Source organism: Pseudopodoces humilis, chromosome 1 (genome assembly GCF_049639895.1).
Source record: "Pseudopodoces humilis isolate 2021_Gansu_Grassland_sample_001 chromosome 1, ASM4963989v1, whole genome shotgun sequence".
NCBI classification, from domain to species: domain Eukaryota; kingdom Metazoa; phylum Chordata; class Aves; order Passeriformes; family Paridae; genus Pseudopodoces; species Pseudopodoces humilis.
In genome coordinates this window covers 38,921,531-38,946,177 of record NC_142200.1, presented here as the reverse complement: position 1 = coordinate 38,946,177, position 24,647 = coordinate 38,921,531, and the positions used below count along the sequence as shown (strand labels likewise).

Below are 24,647 nucleotides of genomic sequence, written 5' to 3'. Positions count from 1 at the left end.
ATTCTCGTCTGCCTTTACACAGCCACCAAGAAAAGATTTTTGGACTGTTAAATAAAAATAATTTCTCACTTGGAAAAACATATACATTCAAAATAATATTTAGTTAATTAATGCTTCATAAAGTAAAATTTATCAGCTATTAGTAACTCCAGGGTTTTACAGTAGTACTAGTAGAAAAAATAATCTTGAATTAAAAAAGAGAAATCATTAGTGTCTGTGTTAACATTGTTTTTTTAGTCAATCTTATTTTAAGAAGACACTGAATAGCAGGTATCTACTACTAGTAATAACCTGTATATTACCTGTAGCAAAAACTCAAGTTTACAAACAGAAAAATAAAAACAAATAAAAAAATAAGCCCAGAGAATTAAGCTTTCAATCAGCTTATCGATATGGTCCAGCAAAAATAGCTGTGCATCAGCAGCATTTGAGACTTCGGGATTTGTGAGAGAAGCACAGCACAGCTGCAGCCAACAGATACTTACCCGAAACGCTGCAAGGATGATTCTGGTTACTTTCTCTTTGACAGATTCCTGAAGAATATCCGACAGCACAGGGACAATATTGTACCGACGAAGATATTCACACATTTGAGGGCTAAATGCCAGCAGCCAGACACAGAAAATCATCTGATACTGGAGCTGAAAACCGCATTTGTTGCTCAAGACACCCATGATGCTAAAAAATTGACATAGTACATATTTAATTTTTAAATAATGACTACATTGCACTGCTCCAATCTGAAACGTTAAAATAAATGTTATCAAGAATTTATTGGAAAGAGCTGCTGAGGATGAGCATACAACACACACTTCACAGTAACCTGCATCACTATTTATCATTGTAGAAGCAGCTTGTTCAGAAAGCCATCTTCTAAAGAAATGTTTTTTTTCTCCTTAGTCTTAGTGCCATAAAGCAGCTTTTCCCATGTGAACTGATGTATCCATCTTCTGGTTCACCAAGACAGTTTTTCTACTGGTATTTAAAGCATTATTTGTCATTCTGGAAGAATCGGAGAAATCTCAGCTACTCATTCAGACTTAAGAAGAAATAAACAGAACAAAATCAACACAAATTGAACTTCGTTCCTTAATTTTACTTGTCCACAGGAGTGTCTGAAATGAGCTGAAGTATTCATTATTTACCAGCAATCTCTCAGAAAATGGCTCATAGATACAAATATACAAAGTACTGCTAGAAAAAATGTAGTATCACAAGATCTTAAAGAAGACATCAAGCAGAAGGTTTATTCAGCTGAAGTTTTGAAAATTTAAAAGGAAATTTACAGGTCAATTTTGATATAGCTAACTCAATTTGAAATTTAAAAAAGAATCTACATTCAAAAACATTCTTACCAAGTTTAAACATGGTGAAACACAGGTTTATCATAATGCTTTAATACTTGGTTAAAAAGCTTCTTTGGTTTCAGAAGTGTCATCTTGACACATAGAAACATCACTTGAAATTTTACTTCACTAGGAATTTTGACTTTTCTCCATTTCAGTGTAAAGGAGTACTCTTCATTCAAGTGCAAATTATGTACCAAGCATCCCCAGTAGAGGCATATATGGCAAAAAAATTATTTTTAGGCAAGCATTTTTTAAATAAGATTAGTGCTGAAATCCTACCCCAATGCAAAGCTATTTATTAAGAGAATTGGAAAAAAAATAACCTACGGGAATAAATAAAATAAAGAAATAAAATAAATAAATATAAAAAAAATAAATTAAAAAAACCATACGGGAATAAAACCTGGTCTTAGCTCCAGAAAATGTTTCTCCTTTCACTAATATTTTCAGACAGAATAATTCTGAACTCAAAGACTAGGATGATTGGCAGAAACTCATTTCATTAGTCCTTGCTCTATTAAAAAATAAACATAACATCTTCAGCTGAAGACAAATTGTTATATTCCTGTTCAGATACATACTCAAGCAGTTCTTCTTCATTAAAGAAAGTTGCATTAAAGCCTCAACAGTGCAAGTTTCATTTGTCTATTTGACTGTGTTAATGTTTGAAAACAAATCTCTTTTGTATGCAAACAGAGCAGCTGTCTGTTACAAGAGAGTTCTATTCCAAAAAGAGGTCATTGGGGAATGTACTACTGCATGCATGTAAGTGCATGTATATCCATATAAATTGAAATAGGTGCTCACCAATTTACTCCATCTGCCTCTACCCATGCAAAGCGGTATTCATTGACCCTGAGCATCAGCTGCAGACATCCAGCAACACACTGTACATACTGGGAACTCTGGGTGAAGAGAACAACATATCACTTCTTACCAGAAGAGTCAGGTAGTAAGTGCTGAAGTACAGTTTCCCTAATTAGACTTTACTGGCATAAAAGGAGAGAGTTCTGAATATTAAAGAAGTGTTATGCAAGTGATACCACTTTACATTATCAGAACATTTGAACATGCCTTTCTTCAGTATCTATGAATGAAAGCTGTCTTCTGTTTGAATAAATTTGCCAGAGCATGTTTTTCTCTCTTCTTCCTCAACTGTCAGCATTACCTTCACTAACACTAATCATACATGAATCAGATATGCTGCTGATAAAATGTGTTTTTCTCCTCTCTATAAGCCTATTCCTTGAAAGTCTCATGGTAGCTCACTCACATAATACAGGATCAAACCTTTCAAACATTTAATGAAGTAAAGAAGTTAGGCAATCCCATATTAAAAGAAAGGAGGCAATAAACAGAATTGAAAATAAAGGGTAACTCATTCTGTGTCTCTCATGAGATATTTAAGTCCTTTATGTAAAAACTAAGTCTGTTCATCTGGGCTCAAATCATCTAGAACATCCATTTCCCTGTGAAAGTATTCATTTTCACACCCCATGCAAATAGAACAGCTATAAACACACACACAGCTCTCCCACTCCAAATAATGCATTAATTTATCTGCATCACCAACCCATTGAACTTGGAGTTTTCTTTTTAAAGAGTCTGTCACAAAAGCATTGTCTTCCAACACCATTATAATTGAAATTTTGTAATAGATTCCGGCTCTCATTTCCTGTATAAAATGCTACAACTGCATCTCTAATTTATTCTGAAATTAGCCAGGACCTGCTTGAAAATCCTGCATAAGCTAGATCTGAAATCCGAACACTAATGAACTTAAGACAATACTTACCCACTTTAATTATCCTAAAACATATTTGCACTCTGCTGCTCTGGGACCCTGCCATGGCACAGTACATCCATGCAGTGCCATGGTGCAATAAATACCGATTTCTAAGCAAGTCAGAGGAGCTCATGGCTCCATAATAAGTGCAGTGTGCTGTAGAACTATTTACTCTTTTAAGGCTGTATGCCAGAGGGTTGTCAGGCAACCAAAACCTAACACTATGGAACACAGATCTGCACACAAAATACTGAAATACTTCAACTTATATGCTCAGGGCATTGTTTTATGTCCTACCCATGCTTAACGGTCTTGCACCTTTTCTACCTTAAACTCCAGACAGGGGGTAATTTAAGGTAATTTGAGAGGCTTCTCCTCTACATGATGCTAACACTTGAAAGCCACAACTACACTTTGAAGAACAACAAATCCCAAGTTAAGTCTTCTGAGAAACTGTGACCACTTTTAGGCTGCAAAAGGAACAAAAGACCAAACTGAATTCTACTCCACATTCAAGAACTATGATAAACTGCCTCATCATGCCACAACATCACAGAAAATCCAGATATGATGGTTATTTGCATTTGTTATACTGCCACAGTTCATCTCCAAGCTCAGCAGCTACAGCTACATGAAATTCAGTATTTAAAAAAATATTGATGCAAAAAGGACAATCTATTTTCCTCTGAATTCAAGCTATTCAAATATGAAAAGCTTACAGCTTTGAAAGCACTCTTGCAATTTCATGCTACAGTGGTTTAGGGGCAATATCAGCTTTAATACCTGATGTGCCCTTTTCTAAGTTCTGCACAGCACAACAAAAGCTTCTTGGTGTCAGGTTTCTTCTACAAGTCCAAAAGTTCAGTGGTAAACAGACAGTACTGAATAACAGAATCATTTGGCTGGAAAAGACCTCTAAGATCACCAAGTCAGGGACTTTAAATTGTTTGAATATTAATTTTACATAATTTTTTCAAGTTTTAAAAAACAGAATCCTACATACGTCTACAGCTTTAACAAGACAACTAACTTGTAAAATATACACTTCCACTGCCAATACTCTATGTGAAATCAGTGTTTAAAAATACTTTTGTTTCTTGGCGCCATCACCTGGCACTCTGTTGTACAGTTCTGATTCCAAGTACTTCTTATCACTGGCACCAGAAGAGATCTGCACCTTAATCCAAGGAGTGAACATCACCTGCCCAAAATAGCAGATTGACAGATTTCAAAGATATACTCACATCACTTGTGGAGACTGCTCCTGTATCCACAGAACCCCCTGTACCACGTAGTTTCTACAAAAAGAAAAAAAAAAAAAAGTTTAAAATCAGAGCTGTTCTTCACCCTTAAGGAACAGTTGTTACCAAGTTTTTTTCAGTGCTCCAATCTATCCAGTCATTAAAAAAAAAAAAATTGAATCTGTTAGATGTTTTTTTCCTGCTTAGTATATTACTGTAATATATTGTATTTATTTCCCACACACTTCATGTCAAGAAGAATATGCTTAGAACTGATCTGGTACATCAACATTTTTAAATAATTAAGTGTCAATTTACTCAAGACAATTATTTATCTCAGAATTTGCAAACTGTGCTCTTGCATCTTCCTGAAGGAAATTCCAACTTTAAGATTCTCCTTACAGAGAAAAAAAATAAAACTCCTTTTTATTAAGCCCAGTTTAGCAAACTGTGAAAAAAATACCATTAATAAATCTACTGAATGTTTCTCAGCTCTCCAGAATCCACTTCTACTACAACACTAAGAGAATGAATGACAAATCACAGTGTTTTTGAAGGAAAAATGTCCAGAAATGAATACAAAGGAGAATGATTCATCTTTGAAGGACAATCCAGAAGTGGTTCAAACTGAGCTGATACCATAAAACCACTGTCCAAATAAGTCAGAATTTATGCAATTTCAAGACACAGGACTAAAAGTAAAGACTCTGTACTACAGAAAACTGGAAAAAGGTTTTGAGATTCAGTTTCTGCTGCCATGTGACTTTTCTTCCCAGCAAAAAGCTCTGATAACCAAAATAGTAGAGGCAAGACGAAAAGAAAAAACCTCAGCTCATTTCTCAGTGTCCAAAAGAAAAAAAACAGTGTTAACCAACAGAAGAGGCAAAAAGATTTATAATTCACTTATATTTCAAGGACTGGAGTAAATGAATAAAGACCATTTAGCTTCAAAAATGACAAAGTAAAATTTTATTTTAAAAAAAGCAAAACCAAAAATATACCTCTTGTTTGCACATTTATACATTCATATTCTTAAAGAAAGTTTCCAAAGATACTGTAAAGTTTAAACAAAAGCAACTTTTTACCTGTGAACTAAGCTGAGTTTTAATCCAGTTGAAATAGTAATTCAAGTCACTGCCTTCCATAAGCTCCCTCCCCCAAGCAGCCAGTTTGGCAATAATTCTTGCTGCCTGTAAAAGAATGCAATAAACTGATTTTTCAAACACAACAATTCCAGAATTCAGTGAGAAGTTCTGTAAACTTTGGAAACCAATTTAAGATAAAATATAGTCCCTAACAAAAATCTACTTATTTTCTGTATAGGGGACTCTTCATGCCTGTTATCAGTTACCTGTAGCTGTCGAAGTTCACAAGGCACCAACAAAGAATTCAGAAGAAGATGGAGGGAAGCTGTCAATGGGCTACTGCTCAGAAATCAATCAAAAGCAAGATACTTGATGGCCTAACATATGCAGACTTGATTTCAGTAACATGCCAATAACATATGGTAACATAATATTGAAGTATTTTTGTACTTAAACCGAAGGAAGTCATCTTCAAGAAGGGAGAAGTTTCAAGCCCAGAAAAAGAAGAGCACAAAAGTAAAATGGAAGGTACAACTTAAGAATGAAGTTTGGGAGAAAAAATCTAGTTATGATGCCTTATGTCTTTAAGAATACTTTAACAAGAGTATATTTCTACATCAGCCTTTCCAAATTATATTTGAAGTAAATTTACATTGCAGCCTGCAGTTAATTTGCAAAAGCGTTTGAGCGAACTTACATATAAAGAGGCAGTGTAACCAAGAAATTACTGAAGCAGGGGTTCATTCAGATGCACACATTTTCATGGTGCAGTGAGGACACTATTCTAGCCCCCTTTCCACCTTACTGCATTCACATGTGCAGCACCACCACTGATTTCTAGAGAGATTACAAGTGTGAGTTTGGAAAAAAAATCGCTACACTAAAAATGTGTCAAATCCCCTTCTGAATGCAAGTAAGTCACCCTATTAAATCCCTCCAGTTTTAAAACACAAGATACTAGCTCTCTAGTCAACCATTCTTCCGAGTTGCTACCTGGCCCCTAAATGAGAGACCATTCATGCTTAGCAGAATTTGAGCCTACACAGAGGATGAGTATTTTTATCTGCCACAGCAGATGTAATGATATGGCATAAAAAAACTCCCAGTGTGCATAGTAAGGAGAAAAACAAAATAAACCAAACAAAAATAATACAATCCTAAAACTTGGGTTTGAAAACGTTTATGTGCTTTATAAAAACATGCACTGTACTAAAAGGTATAAGGCAGTCAACTTAGGGGATCCACTTAAAGGGGATTCACTTCACATAAGATTCTCTGTGTCTTGTTAAATTATTTGTGTATTTTTGCAGTACCTAAAGAGTATCACAAATCTGAGAAGAGAAAGGCTGACCACCAAAATTTCTATACCATATGTTTAAAAACAACCATTCCAGGGAGATTAAATAGTTTCCACTACAAGGGTCTAAAAATTATGCTTTACCTGCATATTTGGGCAGTCAGCATTGTCTGACTGCTCAAACCGCAATTTTGCGGGATGGGTATTCAGTAGCACTACCACCAAAAAAACCACAAAATTAATTGCATTGGCCAAAAAAAAACCCAGCCACCTCCTCCCTCAGCTACACCAAAAAAACTGATTCACATCCATGCAGTCAACCAATTTATTATTAAATAAATAAATAAATAAAGCCTGCATTTTTTCTTGATCATATGCCAGCTCAGTGTTCCAAGTTGCAGTACAACCCCAAACACAGTTGCACCGGCCACACCCGGGGCAAACAGCGTGGCTTGCTCAGTGTCCTGGAATCCTTGCACCAGTTCAACCCACACAGCCTAATGCAGGCCAGGTAGTGGGTTTCTAGTTCAAGTCTAGGATTTGACTCCATCATATCATTCCACCACAAACATATGCAGTGTAGAACAATTCACAGCTGTGCAGTTTTCTCCTCCTCAAGCCATAATATAAGTTTCACTGTTGGAAACTGTGGTCTCCCCTAGGAATTTACAGTAATACAAACATGTTTTTGCCTCACAAGAAAAATATCCTGCTGAGATGAAATGGTTAGTTCTCACCACTGACAACAGAAGAATATTAAGATTCCAGAAAAGCTACTCCATATAAAGGAGCAGCAAACAATCATCAAAACACAGCAGAATCCACACACTGGACATGGCTGTACTGGGTCTGGCTGGGATAGACCTATGGATTTTCTTCACAGCAGTCCATATGATGCTGTGGTTTAGACTGGAGTCCAAAACACTGCTGGTAATGTATCAATGTTTTAGCTGCTGTTGAGCAGCACTTGAACAATATCAAGCACTTCTCTGTTTTTCACTCTACACTTCCAGTGACTCAGCTGACAAACTGAGCATATGAGAAAATAAGGTTCATCGAGGTAAAGATATTTCCTTTACACAAGATGAGAAATTCCACAACTGGCAGTCATGGTAAAATATTTTCAGTTATGTTTTCCTGCACTTACTGCTCTAAAATCACTGCTTTTCTGAATTTTTAAAACCTGCCCTAATCTCACAGAAATAAACTGCAATGCAAATTAACAATGTAACTTTGCTTTTTGAAATATGGTTAGGTGAAGCCTGTATTGAGAATGACTCGTCTAGACTGAAAGAGGAAAACTTTCCACTCCAGGCAGAAGTTCAACTCCAAATTCCAAAATCTCCTGAAAAAAATAGAACCAGCATTTTTCTCTACCATCTTCAGAGACAGGTTCATTTAAAACTTACCATATGCACAGTGAAGAGATCTTGTCGATTCAACATTGGCAGAAAATAGGACCATGCAGTGTTTTTACCACGTTTTGCATAATCAAAGAAGATGCAAACACGCTGATGATTTTCCTGTAAAAATTGAGGAAGAGGAAAAGATGACAGACTTGTAAAAGCATTCGACATAAAGCAGTTATTTGCTCCTTGGTATGTTGGCATAGATTATCAGAGTGTATCCTGGCTTGTAAGAGCCTATGGAAATTTTTCAGCTAGACTGAAAAATTACTTGTGGATACAGCTCGTTTCAGCACACCAACATTAAGCCTGGAGATTTTGGGTGGAGGAAGCAAACCTTGAAGTTGTACCCCACTACTGCAACACCTGCTTGAGCAAAAACATATATTCTTTTGAACATGCAAGTGGAGCAAGGCAAATGAAAACAAGCTAAATACTGTCATTTTTTACGAATAACACTACTTGTCATCCAACCAATTATGCTTGAATAAAGTCCATACAAAGTTTTCAATGTTTCAATGCTACTTCCACACAAGAACTTCTTCTATAAGTGAAACCTTGGGATGTAAATGAAGCTTTCCATTCCTCTCAATGGGAAATGAGCTCTTGTCTCCCAGATGAGGCTGCAACTGATTCAGCAGTTATCTCAGGCAACCTGCGTATCTGAAAGAGGACACTGCCACCAGAAGTCTGATCTCCAGGGCTCCTATCCTGAGCCACAAGAGACTACAACTACCTGAGCCTGGGCACTGGGAACAGCCTCTTAAAGTATTTCCCCTAATGATCACTATGCAAAGAAGCTATTACAGCTCTCCTTACAGCAGGCCAAAGAACACGCCATGCAATCATGGAGGAGAAAGAAAAGCTCTGCTGTTTCCTAATAGCCTAGCATATAGACAGACAGTCCCAAAAAATCTCACATTTGAATTCTTGATTTTCCTCAAACATTTCCATATGCTATCCAGCCTGGTGGATTGGAAGCTCTCCTTCTCAAGAGATGTCTCCCCACTGAAGTCAAACTACTACTACCACAGCTCCTATCACAGTACACAGCTCCTATCAAGGACGGCAAATGAGAAACTCACAAAAGGACAGTATCTCAGTCTCCACTATCCAGACATTTTCATTTTCAAACTCCTCTAGCTAGAAAGGCTTTTCTCCATCAATTCCGCACCCTGTTATTAACTCTAGGGACAAAGAACCAGCTAGGCAAGCCTCCTTGTTGGAATATGATCCATTAAGGACAAGATGACTGGAATGTATCCATGATTCAAACACCGGCATCTTACTGAGCCTTAGAGCATCAACAAACCCTTCCTTGAAACTAACAGTCCTTACCTCAAAACACAAGTTTTCTCACTTATACTCTTCTGATTTTCTTTTCCATCCCCCTGCTGGAGGAGTGAGTGAGGGCTGTGTGGTGCTTAGCTAGCAGCTGGGGTTAAACTACCAATGGTATTGTACCACATGGGCTGCAAATTGTTGCCCTGATCACTGACTCAAGTGCCACCAGTTGTCTGCCAGTTATAACCCTTACAATGATCTATTCTCTACATGGCATGCATAGAAAGGCACACAGAAATGTTCTCAAAATTTTTTGTTCAAACTATGAAATAAATAAAACTAAGATCTCAGGACAGAGCCTTTGATGGAGAGCTTTTACTCTGTGAGGGCTTGCTTGATGAGAAATGGCAGTTAGATCAAATGAATCACTGTTAGCACCTGAATGTGCTAAACAGCCTCACTAAGAAAGATCAAAATTCACCAGATCAATGAGTTCAGTTTACAACATAACTAAGGAGGAGACAGACAAGTCTAGAAGCAGAAATGCTGAAATAATTTCAATATGCTGTCAGTCAGAAGACTTGTCTGGCTTTCTGTTAAGGTGCAGGATCAAGACAGAAGGGAAGGAGCGGAAAACTTCCCGCAGACCTGAAATATGTAGTGTAGCACCTACACTGATAAAAAGAAAATTCTGAAGCTCTCACATCAACAGTTGAATAATTTAGTAATTGTCATTTCTGAAGAAGCATAACAAAGTGCAGGTGGTACTGCTACCTGCACCAGCTACAGTGTAGGTTCTTAAAGATTTCATAAGTAACAGACTGTGCAGTGTGCTGAGGTCACTAATCCAAAGAAATTGTTCCAAGAATTTATCAGATGAAGAGAGTAAGAAATGTTTCCTCAAGGATGGCAGTATGCTAACACTCTCCACCTTCAGAAGTAAGCAGAATGGTGATAATCTTCTGTGGTTAATGCCAGAGTAATTTCACATTTGCCAGTGTTCAAAGGAAATCTTTCTCAGAAAGGTCATCAAATCAGTAAGAAGAACTGCTGGCATAATCCTAGACCCCCAAGTAAGCTTTTGGTGAGCTCAAAATACAGTTGACATTAATTTTGACCTAACAAGGAAAGCATAGAAAGAGAGCAGAACTACAGTCCGCCATTATCAGACAAAAGCTGGATATTGCTACCTGCAATAGTTTCTAAAGGTTCCAGCTATCAAAAGCAGCTTCAAATATTATTTGTTCATCTCATGAAACTGCAGCAAACATACTTTCTCAAGGCAAATTTTACTCAGAGTCAATAGCACCATGACAGGCCATGTCCTTGAACAATTTCTTGCTTAAAATCTTTGTACTGAATTAAGACAAGTCAGACAAAGACCAGAGACTTCATATCCACCACAAGAAAACTGGGCAAGACTATTTACATGAGCATGTAGTGGCAGGACAAGGGGGAACAGCTTCAAACTAGGAGTAGGTTTAGGTATTAGGGAAAGATTGTGAGGTACTGGAACAGGCTGCACAGGGAAGCTGGGGATGTCCCATCCCTGGAGGTCTTCAAGAACAGGTTGGATGGGGCTTTGAGCAACTTGGTCTAGCTGAAGTTGTCCCTGCCTATAGCAAGGGGGCTGGAACCAGGTATCTTCAAGGTATCCCTCTAACCCAAACCACTCTACAATTCTATGATACTGTGGGTTCTTGTGCCCAGGCAGCCTGCAGAGACCCTGCCCTAAACTCACAGTCACACTGCTGTTGGGCAATATGCTGCCTTTTGACAAGAATCTTACACGTGAAAACTTGCAACCAGGGGTTCATAAGGCACCACTGGCTGTATGTTCCAAGCCTCGAGCATGACCAAAACAAAACAGAAGTCCTTTTACAGCTTTGCTGAGTGGAGGTGTCAGAAGTTAGGAAACTCTGAGATAATGCCATGTGGATGTCTGCACACAAGCCTTCTATGCCAGCATCCCTGAATATTGCAATCACACACAGCACTGCAAGTCATTACAGCCTTTCAGATACTGAAGCAGAATTTCTAAAGTGAAAAAGGCATTCAACTTCAAACAAAAGCAAATATGTAGTGTGCACCAATATCTCTATTCTGCTGTATCGCTATAAAGCTTGAAAAATTTAAAGCCATTACATTTAACATTAAGAATTCCATACATGCCACATCTGGGGCAGGGTAAAATACAGCCATGTCAAAGTCAAGAAAACACATACATCTAACCACTTATGACAGACACAATATAGCAAAAGAGAGATTACTCAAAAATACTTTCTGTGACTACCTGGAATAGTTATTCCATCTGTTCAAAAGTGGGCCAGTGAAAGCATTACCTGTGGGGTATTAATTCCACAGCACAGGGGATATCATCAGCCATCATATACTGTAGCTGCAGGCTAATTCCAAAGCACATTAGCAAAACAAGACCTACAAACACTCACAAGTTCTGAAAAAGGGCAAGTGAAATGATTAATTCTCTGGCCACTTATGTACTGATGCACAGAAAGCAAGACCCATTCTTCACAAAAGTAGACAGAATAAAGAGAGTTCTCACACACTGAGCCAAAGTTTGTCATCTAATGTGTAAACCAAAACAAGATATTCCCAACTCAGTGTCCCAATCAAAGAATGGCACTGAGGATCATTTTCATCTTCTCTGCTTCTCAATGTTTGCGTCACCCTTGAAAAACAGTAAAACTAAATGAGAAAAAGCGACCAAGCTACAGATGAGTAAATTGCTGCCACCACCACTAGCTATTATCCTATTAGCCTAGGTGTCACGGCACTCACTTAGGGCTCTATTGTGCAGACAGGCACATGAAAGAACACCATGGTCCCCATGTTATACAAACTGCGGAGAGGTTCATGTTTTTCAACTGGCCTGTTGAAATACTGAATACTCAGAGCTGGAATTAGAACTCACATGGTTCACCTCCTAGGGCAATACCCTAAACCAGTAGCACTAAACACATATCACTGTAACCTTGGATCAAATGTATCATAAACCAGGAGAAGAGAAACTATCAAACACAGATGATTTATGTGAATACTAGGAAAAAATGTCACCCAACTCAACCCATCTTGTTACATCACTACAAATGCTTTATCTTAGCCAAGATAATCTTCAGATATTTATCCTCAGAGCAAGGAAACATAAAAGCGGGATTATCTGATTGAGTAAAGCCTTTTCCTGAGTTATCCCAATCAGCTCAGCAGTCCTGAGACCAAGTTTAATAGCCAACTCTTATAACTGCTGTCCACAGCTACAAAGAGCTGTATGTTACACTGAATTAAAAGTTCCTGGTTTAACCATGCAGAATTTCAGAACATGTTGTCCCAAACAACCTATCTTATGTTGGAAACCTGAAGCTGCAGAAACTACACCTTCTTGCTGAGGGTGGCCAAATTAACACCTTCATAGGGAAAGCTTCAACAACTTAAAATGAGAAGTCATATCCTCCCCATACCACAGGAAAGAGTTGAGGTCACAAGTCACAGAATTTTAGAATTGTTTGGGTTGGGAAAGACCTTTAAGATCACTAAATTCAGCCATTCAGCTAACACTGACAAGTCCACCACAGTATAAGCCAATATATTAAATGTAAAAAGTGTTTAGAAAAAATTCTGCAGATTAAGATCACATAATAAGAAGCCACTATGCAACACCAGCCTTAACAACCAAGTTCTGCATTAAACATAGTTGAGAACCAACAGAAAGCATAAAAGTTTGTTTCACTTCCAGAATTTGAACATATTACATTAAGTTACCCTTACAACTTTAGGTCTAACATTTAATCTCTGAAGACAGGATCTGAAAATTTAAGAGAATATTTTTAACACAGTATGACAAACACTGAAAATACATGAATTACACTAAGGAAACATTCAAGCATGCATTTAAAGACTTAAAAATAATACAGATTATTGACCTACTTGCAGCATATCATCAACCATAGTCAGAATGTACTGAACAGTCTGTTCCTTGGAGATATGAGTCATCAAGTTTATAAATGTTTTAGCACACTAGAAAAATAAAAGAGACATTAAAATTAATACTAGCAACTGTCTTTGTTTCTTTTCATAATATAAAACAGGACCTTATTAATTCACAGTTAAGTCTTACATAAGCATTGAGCATCCCAACAGCTTATTCAATTGCAGTAAGAGATTAATACATTTGACATTATCTCACAAAGAAAATTTTCTGTCACATTGGTTGCTACCCTTTACAAATTGTTTTATGGCTTTCAAATTAAATAAGTACTTGCTAGTGAAAGTCACCAATATGCTTGGTTGAAAGCCAGATTAGAAAAGTCTCCCTCAGCACCCTTTTTTTATAGTAGTGACAAGATCAAGTAAGCTGACAGAACAGCAACTAAGAGTAGAAAAAAAGTTTCAGCAATTTGAATGGAGGGAGGAAGACAGGTAATTCCTCTGTTCACTTACTATATACCTTGTAGAAAAATCTTTGTTCATCTTTGAAGAATGTTACAATTTCAGCAACAGGCAGAAATAATTACAACATTACTTTTTACACTTCCTTCTTCCCCTTCACTACATTCAACTAAAACAGAAAGAAAATTGAATTCTGAACTGCTACATCATAATTATATAGTGACATATAAGGTACACCGCATATGGTTTTGTTACTATGCAAACTATGATCCATCAGATAACATTAACACAGGACAATTTGGAGAGAAAATAAATATAAAACCAAGACAAATTTTGCCTAAAATGAAAATAGAAAAAATGGCTAAAAATGTTTGTGTGCTGAAAGCATCTACTCCTCACCTTCCTCCCTGCTTCTCCCAATCCTCTTAATGTCTGACATTCTGTGCTAGAACCTCAGGCTGAGATTCTACTGATTCAAATATTATTAAAGTGTCTTCAGGCATCCTGCCTGGACTCCATACTAGCAAAGGGCTGATTCAGTCCTGAATCAGGCAATGCAAAGGTCTTATCTTACCATGTCTAAAATGACACGAGACACCCATGTCTAACTGAATCCACCTTAGCAGTCAATGAACTCCATGCTGTAACTAAACTATAATTGCATAGCTAATTAAGCAGCAATCTTACTGGTAGCAGGTGCCATGAATAAAGAAAAAAAAGCACAAAAAAAGAAGTGACTCAAGTACAGGCGTGCATGATTAAGTAAACTGGGTTGAGGGAAGACTTGAGCTAGCTTGTCCGACAACAAAGTCAGATGACATTTAAATATTATTTAATAGGCTTTGAAAATAATGAAATAACATCCAACCCATATCTAAGGAAAAAATAAAAGAATCACGATAGCAAGCTTTATACTTATTCCTTAACATCTTAACTGTATACAGCCAACAGTAAAACAAGAGTTGATATGAAAATTTCCTTCCTCCCCAAAAGACTTCATTAAAATAAAGTTACTTGATTGCCTTCTGTTTGCAACAACTCCTGTTTTTCTTCTGGATTTCTTTTCTGTTCAAACCTTTGAATAAATTCACAGTCTTCACCTGAAATCATCTGACCTCTGAAAAACAAAACATTAAACCGTAAGTACACGAACAGTAAGTTGGAAATAGCTGTACTGGGTTCACAGGGCAAGGATTTGTTAGTAGGAGACTGCTTGGGTGGCCCCCCATGTCAGACAGAGCCAGCTCCAGGACAGACCCACCACTGGCCAAACCTGAGTCACTCACTAATGACAGTAGCACCTCTGTGATAACTTATTTAAGGAGTAAAAACTGCTGTGCAACAGCAGCCATAAGACAGGACTGAGAATATGTGGAAGAAACAACTCTACAGTAGACTGCCAGATCAGTGCACAAGGAGGGAGAGGAGGTGATCCACGTGCCAGAGCACAGATTGCCCCGCAGCCTGTGGTGAAGACCATGGTGAGGCAGCTGTCCCCCTGCAGCCCATGGAGGTCCTATGTGGAGCACAGATCCACCTGCAGCCCCCAGAGGACACCCATGCTGGAGCAGGCAGATGTGCCTTACAGGAAACTGCAGTCCACGCAGGTTTTCTTGCAGGACCTGTGGCCTCAAGGGCGATGAATGCTGGAGCAGTCACCCCTGGAACACTGGAATCTGCAGAAAGGATCCATGCTGGACAAGTTTGTGAATGACCATAACACCTCAGGATGGAGCAGGAGAAGAGTGTGAGAAGGAAGGAGTAGCAGAGATTGGGTGTTATGAACTGACCACAGCCTCCATACCCCATTCCCCTATACCACTCAAAGCAAGGAGGCAGAGAAGTTGAAGCAAAGTAGCGCCTGAGAAGAAGGGAAGGGATAGGAGGTGGTTTTTAATTTTTTTTCCTGTTTTTCATTAACCTACTTCATTTAATCAGCAATAAATTAATTTAATTTCACCAAGTAGAGCCTGTTTTGCCCAGGATGGTAAGTGGTCAGTGATCTCCCTGTCCTTACACCTCAACCCTGGAGCTTTCTGTCATGTTTTTTTCCCCTGTTCTTTTGATGGAGCAAGAGTATCCTGTCCTGATGGGCACTTAGTGACCAGTCAATGTCAACCCACAACACAAACTTTGTTTTCTTCATCTTGAGCTATCACAGAATTATAAAATGGTTTGGTTTGGAAGTGACCTTGAAGATCATGTGGCTCCAAACCCTCTGCCATGGGCAGGGATGTCACTTATAAGATCAGATTCTTCAAGGCCCAATCCAACCTAGCCTTGAACACTTCCAAGAATAAAGCAGCCACAACTCTCTTGGACAACCTGTTCCACTGCCTCACTAACCTTGCAGGAAGAATTTATTCTTAACATCTAATCTAAACCTGCCCTGTTTCAGTTTAAAACCACTGCCCTTTGTTCTGTCCTTATATGCCTGTACAAAAAGTCTTCCTCCCTCCTTTTCATAAGCCCTGATAAGGTACTGGTAGGTCTCCCCAAAGCCTTCTCTTCTCCAGGCTGAGTAACTCCAACTCTCTCAGCCTGTTTTTGTAGGAGAGGTGCTCCAGCCCTCTGACCATCTTGGTGGCCCTGCTCTGGACCTGCTCCAACCGGTCTGTGTCTTTATTGTGCTGAGGAACCCAGAGCTGGATGCAGCATTTCAGGGGGAGTCTTGTGAGGGCAGAGTAGAGGGGATACAGTATCAACCATATCACTTTACCAATGCTGTATCCCACAAAAAAACGTAACAGGCTCCTTCCTGCAAAGGGTCTTATGTAAAAAAAATTAAAACTAATGGTGGAATAATCTCTCAAAAGTTTTCCTGATGCATCACCTCTGAACAGCATTGTCTAAATAATTTTTAAACTTCCAGTGAACTGTTGTGGACACCTATAACATAGCAGATGTCTACTTAATCTTCTCTTCAACTTAATATTCAAGTGGTTACTGCCATAATCAATGCTATTGCAGAAAACTGTTGACTTAGCTGAAGAGTCAGACAGACTTGGAGAACACTACTGGGTTGGGGTTTTTTTATAATACAAAACTTCACATCACAAGAAATAAAAAAAACTTGTCAAAATAGTACAGTCAGGAACTCTTCAGGTAAGAAAAGTAATTTTAAATCAAGTAGTCCTAAAAATATCCAAGATTTTAATATGTGACTAGCTTTGCTAGGTAATACCAGGAGGGCTTGAGGAAAAAAGAAAATCATGCACAGTCACAGGGGATGAAAGCATTAGTTATTCCTGCTTCAGTTATTTCCAAATTCATCTTCTCCTAACATTTCCCCTGAATGAAACGCTTCTTCCACATTGCAAAGCTATGTAGCATGGACTCTTCACCCATCTTTTCCATATTCAAGGTCAGTTTTCAGATGTTCCATGACTAGAGATTTCATTAAAGTCATTGTAAACTTTGCAGGAAGTATTCACTTTTTTTTTTTTTTCAACTGGCTCACCTAGATTCTTGAAATAGAGAAATAAGACCTACAATGTGTTCTTTTCACTCCTCTTACTTAAATGATTATGTCTTGAGTGTGGTCTCATCACAGAGCCATCTTTTATTTATTTATTATTTGAGCAAAGAACATAAGTAGTCCAGTGCCATGTGTGCTATTCCTGTACTCGAGCTGCTTTGTTACAGATATCCTCGTATGCACTGAGGAAATCAAGATTTACTACACGGAAGATTCCTAAAGCCAGTGATAGGGTAGTCCTTGCACAATTTCTGCAAAAACTTAATTATAGATGAATCATATGTGTTCAGCCAATGATGACCATGCTGCTACCATGCTTTTTAGACTGACCTATGTTCTTTCTTGCCTATTAAGGATGGATTTCAATAGCAATGGAAAGAGTGGACAATTCATCTGCCACACATACTGGATTTAAAGACCCATAACTAAAAGCCTCTATAGTTTCAAATAATGCTGACCAAGCCAGGGACTCATGGATCATACTGATACAAAAGCAACTAGGTAAGCTGCTGTTTATATAAATATTGCCATTTACAAAACGCTTCAAAGAGGACATAAGATGAACCCTTAATTTTTAGCTTTAATGTTGGAGAAAGCCTCAGCCCAAGAAAATAGGTACCTCTTGACACTATTAGAAGAGGTCAGCCAACTGCAAAGGAAAAATGCTTTCAAGCTATTGCTTTTATCCTACATTAGGCCACAGGAAAAAAATGTGGGGATTGATATTGCTGTAAGCAAAAAAGGCAGTGAAGTTTACTCTTTATCATTTTGCTAGCAACATTCAAAAATACATCTTCCAACCCATACAAAACATTACAAGCTATCTGACAGCTTTTTAAAGAAGCTGATAACATTTTATCTGGTTAGTAGTTTTAGAAGTTTCAAATGCACCTATTTCCATTCATCTCATTTTAAAACGAAAATTAACTGATTATACAGTAAACCTTAACCAGTGGTGGGGTGAGGGGAAGAAAAACCAACCAAAAAACATGAGAAAGTGTAGAACAGCCTCAGACAGCTGATACTGAGTCCCATGATGCTATTACACATTTTCCTCACCCCCTCTTCAAAGCAACAAATTTCCCAGCGCCTTTTAGCAAACAAGCAACCAAAGCCTCCCTCCATCCTCTTCCTGGCAGCCATTTAATTTGCTGTTTTCCAGGATGTGTCTATAGTCTTTTGTCAAGATAGAAATCACTTTGAGCTTCAGCTGTGTCTTGGATTCAGATGGGATAGTTAACATTCTTCCCAGTAGCTGGTATAGTTCTGTGTTCCAGATCTAATAGGAATCCTTTATTATTATTATTATTATTTCTCTTCCCTTTCTGTCCTATTAAAGTCTCTTTATCTCAGTATGTGAATTTTCCCTTTTTTTTTTTCCTCAGGTATGAACGCATCAGGTTTAGGCCAGGAGCCCTGTAAGGACCTTTGAAAGCTCTATGCCTGGGATACCAACAGCTGCCTTTGAGAACACTTAGTAGAGGAGACAAAAGTAAAACACTAGGATTTAGAAAGCATGAATTTGCAAGAGCGCCACTTTTTAATCTGCCTGATTGCTCAATATGATTCAGAAGCTTGTGATTCCTTCTCTTAATTATGCATTTCCTCCAGCAACTCTTGTTCCTTTTTTTTGTTTGTTTGGTTTTTTTTCTTTGAATGATTTAACAAAAGACACTGTGGAGGTTTGGGTATTTTTGTTTGGTTTTTCCTTTGTTTTGGGTTTTTAATATATAAAAAATGGACTATATATGCAGCAAATATGAAGCTCATAAGAAGTCATCATATCAAGCCATAATTTCTTTTATCTGCATATCTACAGTACTTTGCATGTACCTGGAGACACTAAATTTGTCCAATTGCTCAACAGTTTTAGCATTACCAAATTAAAACAGTAAAACAGACTGAATGTACTCTACAAGACTCAATCATATTTGAGAAAAAAGAAAAAAAAAATACAGAAGAAAACCCCCCCACACACTACAAATTAGGAAACTTCCATATTTCCTCTAAGACAAGACTGACTTTTAAATTCTGAGATATTTAACCTGCTTTAGAAGGTTCTTCCACCCCCAGGAAAATAGAACAGATATTTAGCATCAGAATTCACAAACATGCATGTGAAGTATGTGAAGAAAACACACAGGAAACTATGTACAAATTAGCCATCAAGTATCTCATCTGATTAAATATAAATTATTGTCAAATGCTGTGTAGCTAGAAAACCTACAGTGCAGTAAGGTGCCAGTTAAACTCTGAAACAAGTTCAGTTTCCACAGAACTCATTTACTACCTAAGAAAGCAAACCCAAACCTGCTTCAAGCGAACCAACACACCCACCCATGGCATTCTGGCACCCTGAGGCAAATGCTGAAAGCAATCACACAGAGCAAAACAGACTGTCTTTTCAACTCACAGAGGGCATCCACTCTGAACTGTTACAAGTCTCAAGATCCAAAGGCAGCAAAGCCCATACAGAACTAATGGCCTCCACAGGCCGACCTACACATCACCTTCCACTGTTTCAGCCTTTGTTACTTTCTTTTCCCTCAGACACAGACCCCAGCTGGAAACCATAATAAAGAAAGGATAAATTTTAGCACCAGAAAACAAATTATGTTTTTCCACAACCTAATTTTGTTAGGAGCAGTGAACAACTAGCAAGCTGGTAATACACACAATTGTCATATGTAACCGTACACAGAAAAAAACATCAAAAGTCAGCAGTTGTGTGTTAGCGTAGTTTGATAGTTTACAATTGCAACCTTCTGAGATGGAATAAACACTATGTCAGTTAATCTTTAGCTTGAACTGACTCTACAAGGAGTCAGGCTACTGAAATCTGACCAGCTACAAGTAAGCCATTTTACTTTTGCACTGAAGAACAGAGACAGCAGAAAAGAACTTCAGAATGCCCTTCTGTGTGACCCTGAGTCCAATGCTGTTGCAAACGATGCAATCTTTAAAGCACCTTTATACACATACAACTGCCACAGCCAGAGGAGAAAAAATATTTAATCAAATTTCTTGTGAAGTTCTTTGACTTTAACGACATAAGTACTATCTATAGTTTCTTCAACTACACAAATATTGTCTCTAGTCTAAGAAGCATAAATCATGTCACACCTGAATTGATATGTTAATTAAGGGAAAACAAAAATATTTCCTCATTTAAAAACATCTGATGACTTGAAGTAATGCCTTCATATATTTATATGCAAGTTTACCACAATAAGTGCACAGACAGACAGAACAAGGAACTCAGAAGAAAGAGAGCTGTCCTTCCAAGCACCCCATTTTCCTTCTGCTCTACAAACCAGACCAAACCAAACCACTGCAACCTGCCTCTAACAGGTGCATCAAAGAAAATACTTTCCACTCATTTAATAATGTGCTTCATTCCAGAAATTAATCAATACAACTTCACTGACTGACCTTCCAAGAAATCCCTTAAAGCTCAGCCTCAAAGACACCAGCACATCCAAACCTGTCCACTGTTAAAAAAAGACATGTCCAAATCAAGGTATGAGTTTATTTCCTTTGGAAGCACCAAAAGTTCTGCTGATGTTTTTCAGTAATTCATTATAAGGAAACTCCTCAGCCAAAGAAGTAGTTATCTTCAAGATGCTCCACAATCTCTCTGGCACCATTTAATTCAATCCTTGAAGCCAACTTAGCCAGACAGCCTGGCTGTTATCAGTAAATATGAGACAAAAAAATTACATTCATTTCAGAGCAATAATAAAGAGAACACACTGTTATTGACACACAAAGGACACCAAGCATCAAAAAGTCTCACTTCTTCTCTCATAGGATCACAAACAATAGCCAGATGCACTACAATAGGCATCAAAACTTGGCTAGTTCAAAGAGAGGAAGGAAATAACTAGATTATTCTTTCTTCATAGACTCCAGAACAAAACCAAGTCAAATTCTACAGGTAAAATCTGAAAAAGAACCCTGCCCTCTGGTCAAAAGAAGTTATATAAAAATTTGCAGCCACATTTACAAACAAAACTCCCTGTTTCTTATACTGCATCAGAGAAAGAGAATCCCAAGAATGAATGAAAATTATTAACAGCAGACCACATAGTCAAATAAATAATATTACATAAATACAACTCCTTGTCAAATAGAGCCATCCCCTATACCAACAAAAGTAACAGATTTTTCTCTCCAGCCCTATAGAAACACAAGAGAAGCAGTGAAAGAATCTCATATTCACTTCCATGAACAGTGAACTACTGTACTCCCACTTTCATCCTGAGCAACTGCAAACCAGCTGTTCACTTGCACTAGGACAGCACGGGAACAGCTGTTCAGGTAGCCTTGGGGCACACTTCCAATCAGACAGATAAGAGGGCACACAGTAACAGCAAAAAGCCACTTAGATTGTTTGAAAGGTGCTTGGGAGCTGCCACTGTCAGGTTACCACCTTAACCATTCTCTTTTGCCTGCAAAACCACTGAGTACCACACTCATTCAGGGACTGATGTTAAAAATAGCCTAGCAAAAAGAAGTTTCCTCAGAAGATCAGTTCCTTTATGCAGATTTATTGTGCAGATATACAATCACATAGAAAAGAACAGTACAATTCAATTAATGGAATAAGCAAGTCTGAAATACACAGGACAGGGCAAAGAAGGTAGTGAACAGTAAGCTTCCACTGGGCTAGCATTTCTCAGCTTAGACATGTACAGTTTTGCAAGGTTATTTAATATATGACATATTTATATGCACCACAGCAATCTGAAAAAACCACTATTTTTTTAAGTATAATGTTGATAATCACAAAGCATCATCAGAGTGGTTTGTACCCCTACAATCATGAAGATTTCTGCCACTTTAGTTACAAAGCAATTAACTATAAAATAATTTGCTATTATAAATAGCAATTTACACTTTGTCACTGTTTCTCATACCTACCAGTCACAAGGAATAGGCTGCAAGGATGTTGCAGTTCACTTCAGAGTACAGAGGACTAGAGAAAGTCTGTTTCTTCTCCCCATTTCCTACCTCACACATAAAACTTCTCTTCAGCTTGTCTCTACATCCTCTCAGGATAATATTTCTCTTGCTTCTCCTAGTGCCATCATATCCATGCCAAAGGAAACTCTGAGCTTGCCTGGAACAGGAGCACAGCTCTCGCCAGACTCAAGTATTTGTTTCAGCCTACTCCCAAATTTACTTGCTTAAGTTGTCCACTGGTATTAACGTTCCTTTACTTAAGGTACAGCTTAATTTCCTGGACTACCACTCTAGTTTTGCTAGTACCATTTGTGTTACCACAAAAAGCACCTCAGCAATAGATATACCATACCAACACTTAAAGCAATTATTACTGTAAACTCTTCTTAATTCAGCAGTCATCCAATAAGGCTAAAATTGAGACTGCTGTTTGAATTATCAGAAAAAAGAAAAAAACAGTTTTACCACACACGAGTGCAAAACTGTACTATTTGTTATTACAGCATTCAGTTGACAAAAGTAGAGTTCCCCTTCTGGTAATAAGTCATAAGAAAATTTTCCACAGCCACTTCCATTTAATACAGATTTTTTCCAAGTCTACTTCCATGTAGACAGAACATTCTTCACTGCAACATAATGCTCCACAGTAGCCTAAAATCTCAAAAAGTTTAACACTTAAAAGGGGAAAAGAATGTATAAATTTTTTACTTACTGGAGATATGACTGCCAGTTTACTTTGTTTGCTCGAACTTCAGCAGCTTTGGCAGCAATGATGTTTGTTGGGACAGCAGCATCTACAGCACCTCGGATATCCATCTTGACTGACAATTAAAATGTACCTAGAACTGCAAATCAGATTTAAGACCTCTTATTAAACAGCAGAGTATTTGTCCAATATTTTAAAGAAATTAAAAGAAAAATCTGTTTCCAGGTGTCTCAATCCTCAACACTGTACTAGTTAAGTTCTGAAAAAATCCAAGTTTTAGAAAGTATTTAAAACGTGGCTTATTAGAAACAAACAGAAATAATATCTACACACTCAACTGTAGGCAATCATAAGCTTACTAAAATAAAAGATACAGACCATTACTAGATAACTACCAGCCTTGTGAAACCTTAAACAGTGAAATTAAATTATTTGAATTAAGGTGTCTCTTCTGCATCATCCAAGTAGCCATTCAGATAAGAGAACCTGTCTTCTTTCCAAATCTTCTTTCCAGGGTTAAAATTCATATTTAACAAGTCATGTCCTCCCCACCCCCACAGATTAGGTCTGATTTACTTCAGGTATTTGTCTAAGAGTATTTAGACATTAGAAACACACAAACTACAACTTCAGGGGAAAAAAGCCCCATAAGTATATAAATTAAAATGATGTTACACATACTTGACAAAGAAATCAAGATCATTAGCGTACAGAAAGCAAACCGAAAAATAAATACGAACAGCAGCTCTTTATCAGGACATACCACATTACCACAGATAGTGACCTTCACCACTTCTTTCTCCTTCCTTTATGGTTTTAATCTCCACCTGACTTTGATGCCAAAATAAGAAGTGTGTTGGCAAAGACTTCAGATCCAGCTAGAGCTGGAATTCCTTACAACCTGAACACCCAGCCTCTTCACTCAGCCTGTTTCTGGACTGTTCTGGCCCCTTTCACAGACCAAGCAAGAGCAAACTGGCACATTCAGGCCTATCCCTGACAAGCACACCTTGCTTTTATGACTGAACGAGAATACAGTTCTAACAAAAGAAAGGAAAAAAAATGAGGAACTATCCTGGGCAAACCGAGGAAGACAAATGCCCTCCCTTTGAAAACTCTTCTATGAGCAGACACGCATACAGGCGGCACCACTCTGTCCTTCAATGACCACTGAAGGTTTCCAGGCTCTTACTGACCCATCCAGAGCCACTTAAACACTGCCCGAGGGGCAGAGTCGGGAAGAGCGGCTTCAGGAGCTGCAGTTAAGCCGAAGCACAGAGGCGCCTGGGACAGGGAGAGACCAGGCACGGTCCTGTCTCTCCCTGCACAGGCTCACGGGCACGGCCGACTCCCGAGGGGCCCGCCAGAGCCCAAACCCTCGCGAAAGCAGCGGAGTCCTTCGCACCCCCCGGGCCCGCCAGAGCCCCCGCGAGAGGCCGCGCGGCCGCACGCCCCGACCCCGGCACCCACCGCGCCAGGGCCAGGGCCAGCTCCCACTCACCGCAGGGGCGTGCAGATGGCGGAGACCGTGCAAGGATGGAGGGAAAGAAGGAGGGAATGGAGGAAGAAGAGCGAGAAGAGGCCGCGGGCGGCCCTGGGCAGCCCGGGCAGCACCGCGCACCCGCCGGCCCCGGCGCTGCCGCCGT

General features: G+C 38.5%; 1 protein-coding gene across 4 annotated transcripts in view; it reads right to left on the bottom strand.

Moving 5' to 3' along the window:
* Window positions 1–24,647, bottom strand: part of ATP6V1H (ATPase H+ transporting V1 subunit H) — a 49,603-nt gene extending 24,956 nt beyond the window's left edge. Inside the window, exons 1-9 of one of the 4 annotated variants that reach the window (XM_014257833.2) lie at window positions 24,503–24,647; window positions 23,008–23,140; window positions 14,867–14,969; window positions 13,391–13,480; window positions 8,168–8,281; window positions 5,462–5,566; window positions 4,380–4,433; window positions 2,157–2,254; window positions 486–678 (exon numbers count right to left, since the gene is read on the bottom strand). In XM_014257833.2, coding sequence (XP_014113308.1) covers window positions 486–678; window positions 2,157–2,254; window positions 4,380–4,433; window positions 5,462–5,566; window positions 8,168–8,281; window positions 13,391–13,480; window positions 14,867–14,969; window positions 23,008–23,111 — 861 coding nt within the window. In that variant the 5' untranslated portion in view covers window positions 23,112–23,140; window positions 24,503–24,647. Of the gene's footprint in view, window positions 1–485; window positions 679–2,156; window positions 2,255–4,379; window positions 4,434–5,461; window positions 5,567–8,167; window positions 8,282–13,390; window positions 13,481–14,866; window positions 14,970–23,007; window positions 23,141–23,682; window positions 23,702–23,764; window positions 23,785–24,502 lie in introns of those variants that run through there. The other 3 variants (XM_088063789.1, XM_088063791.1, XM_088063792.1) reach the window with 3 other exon arrangements.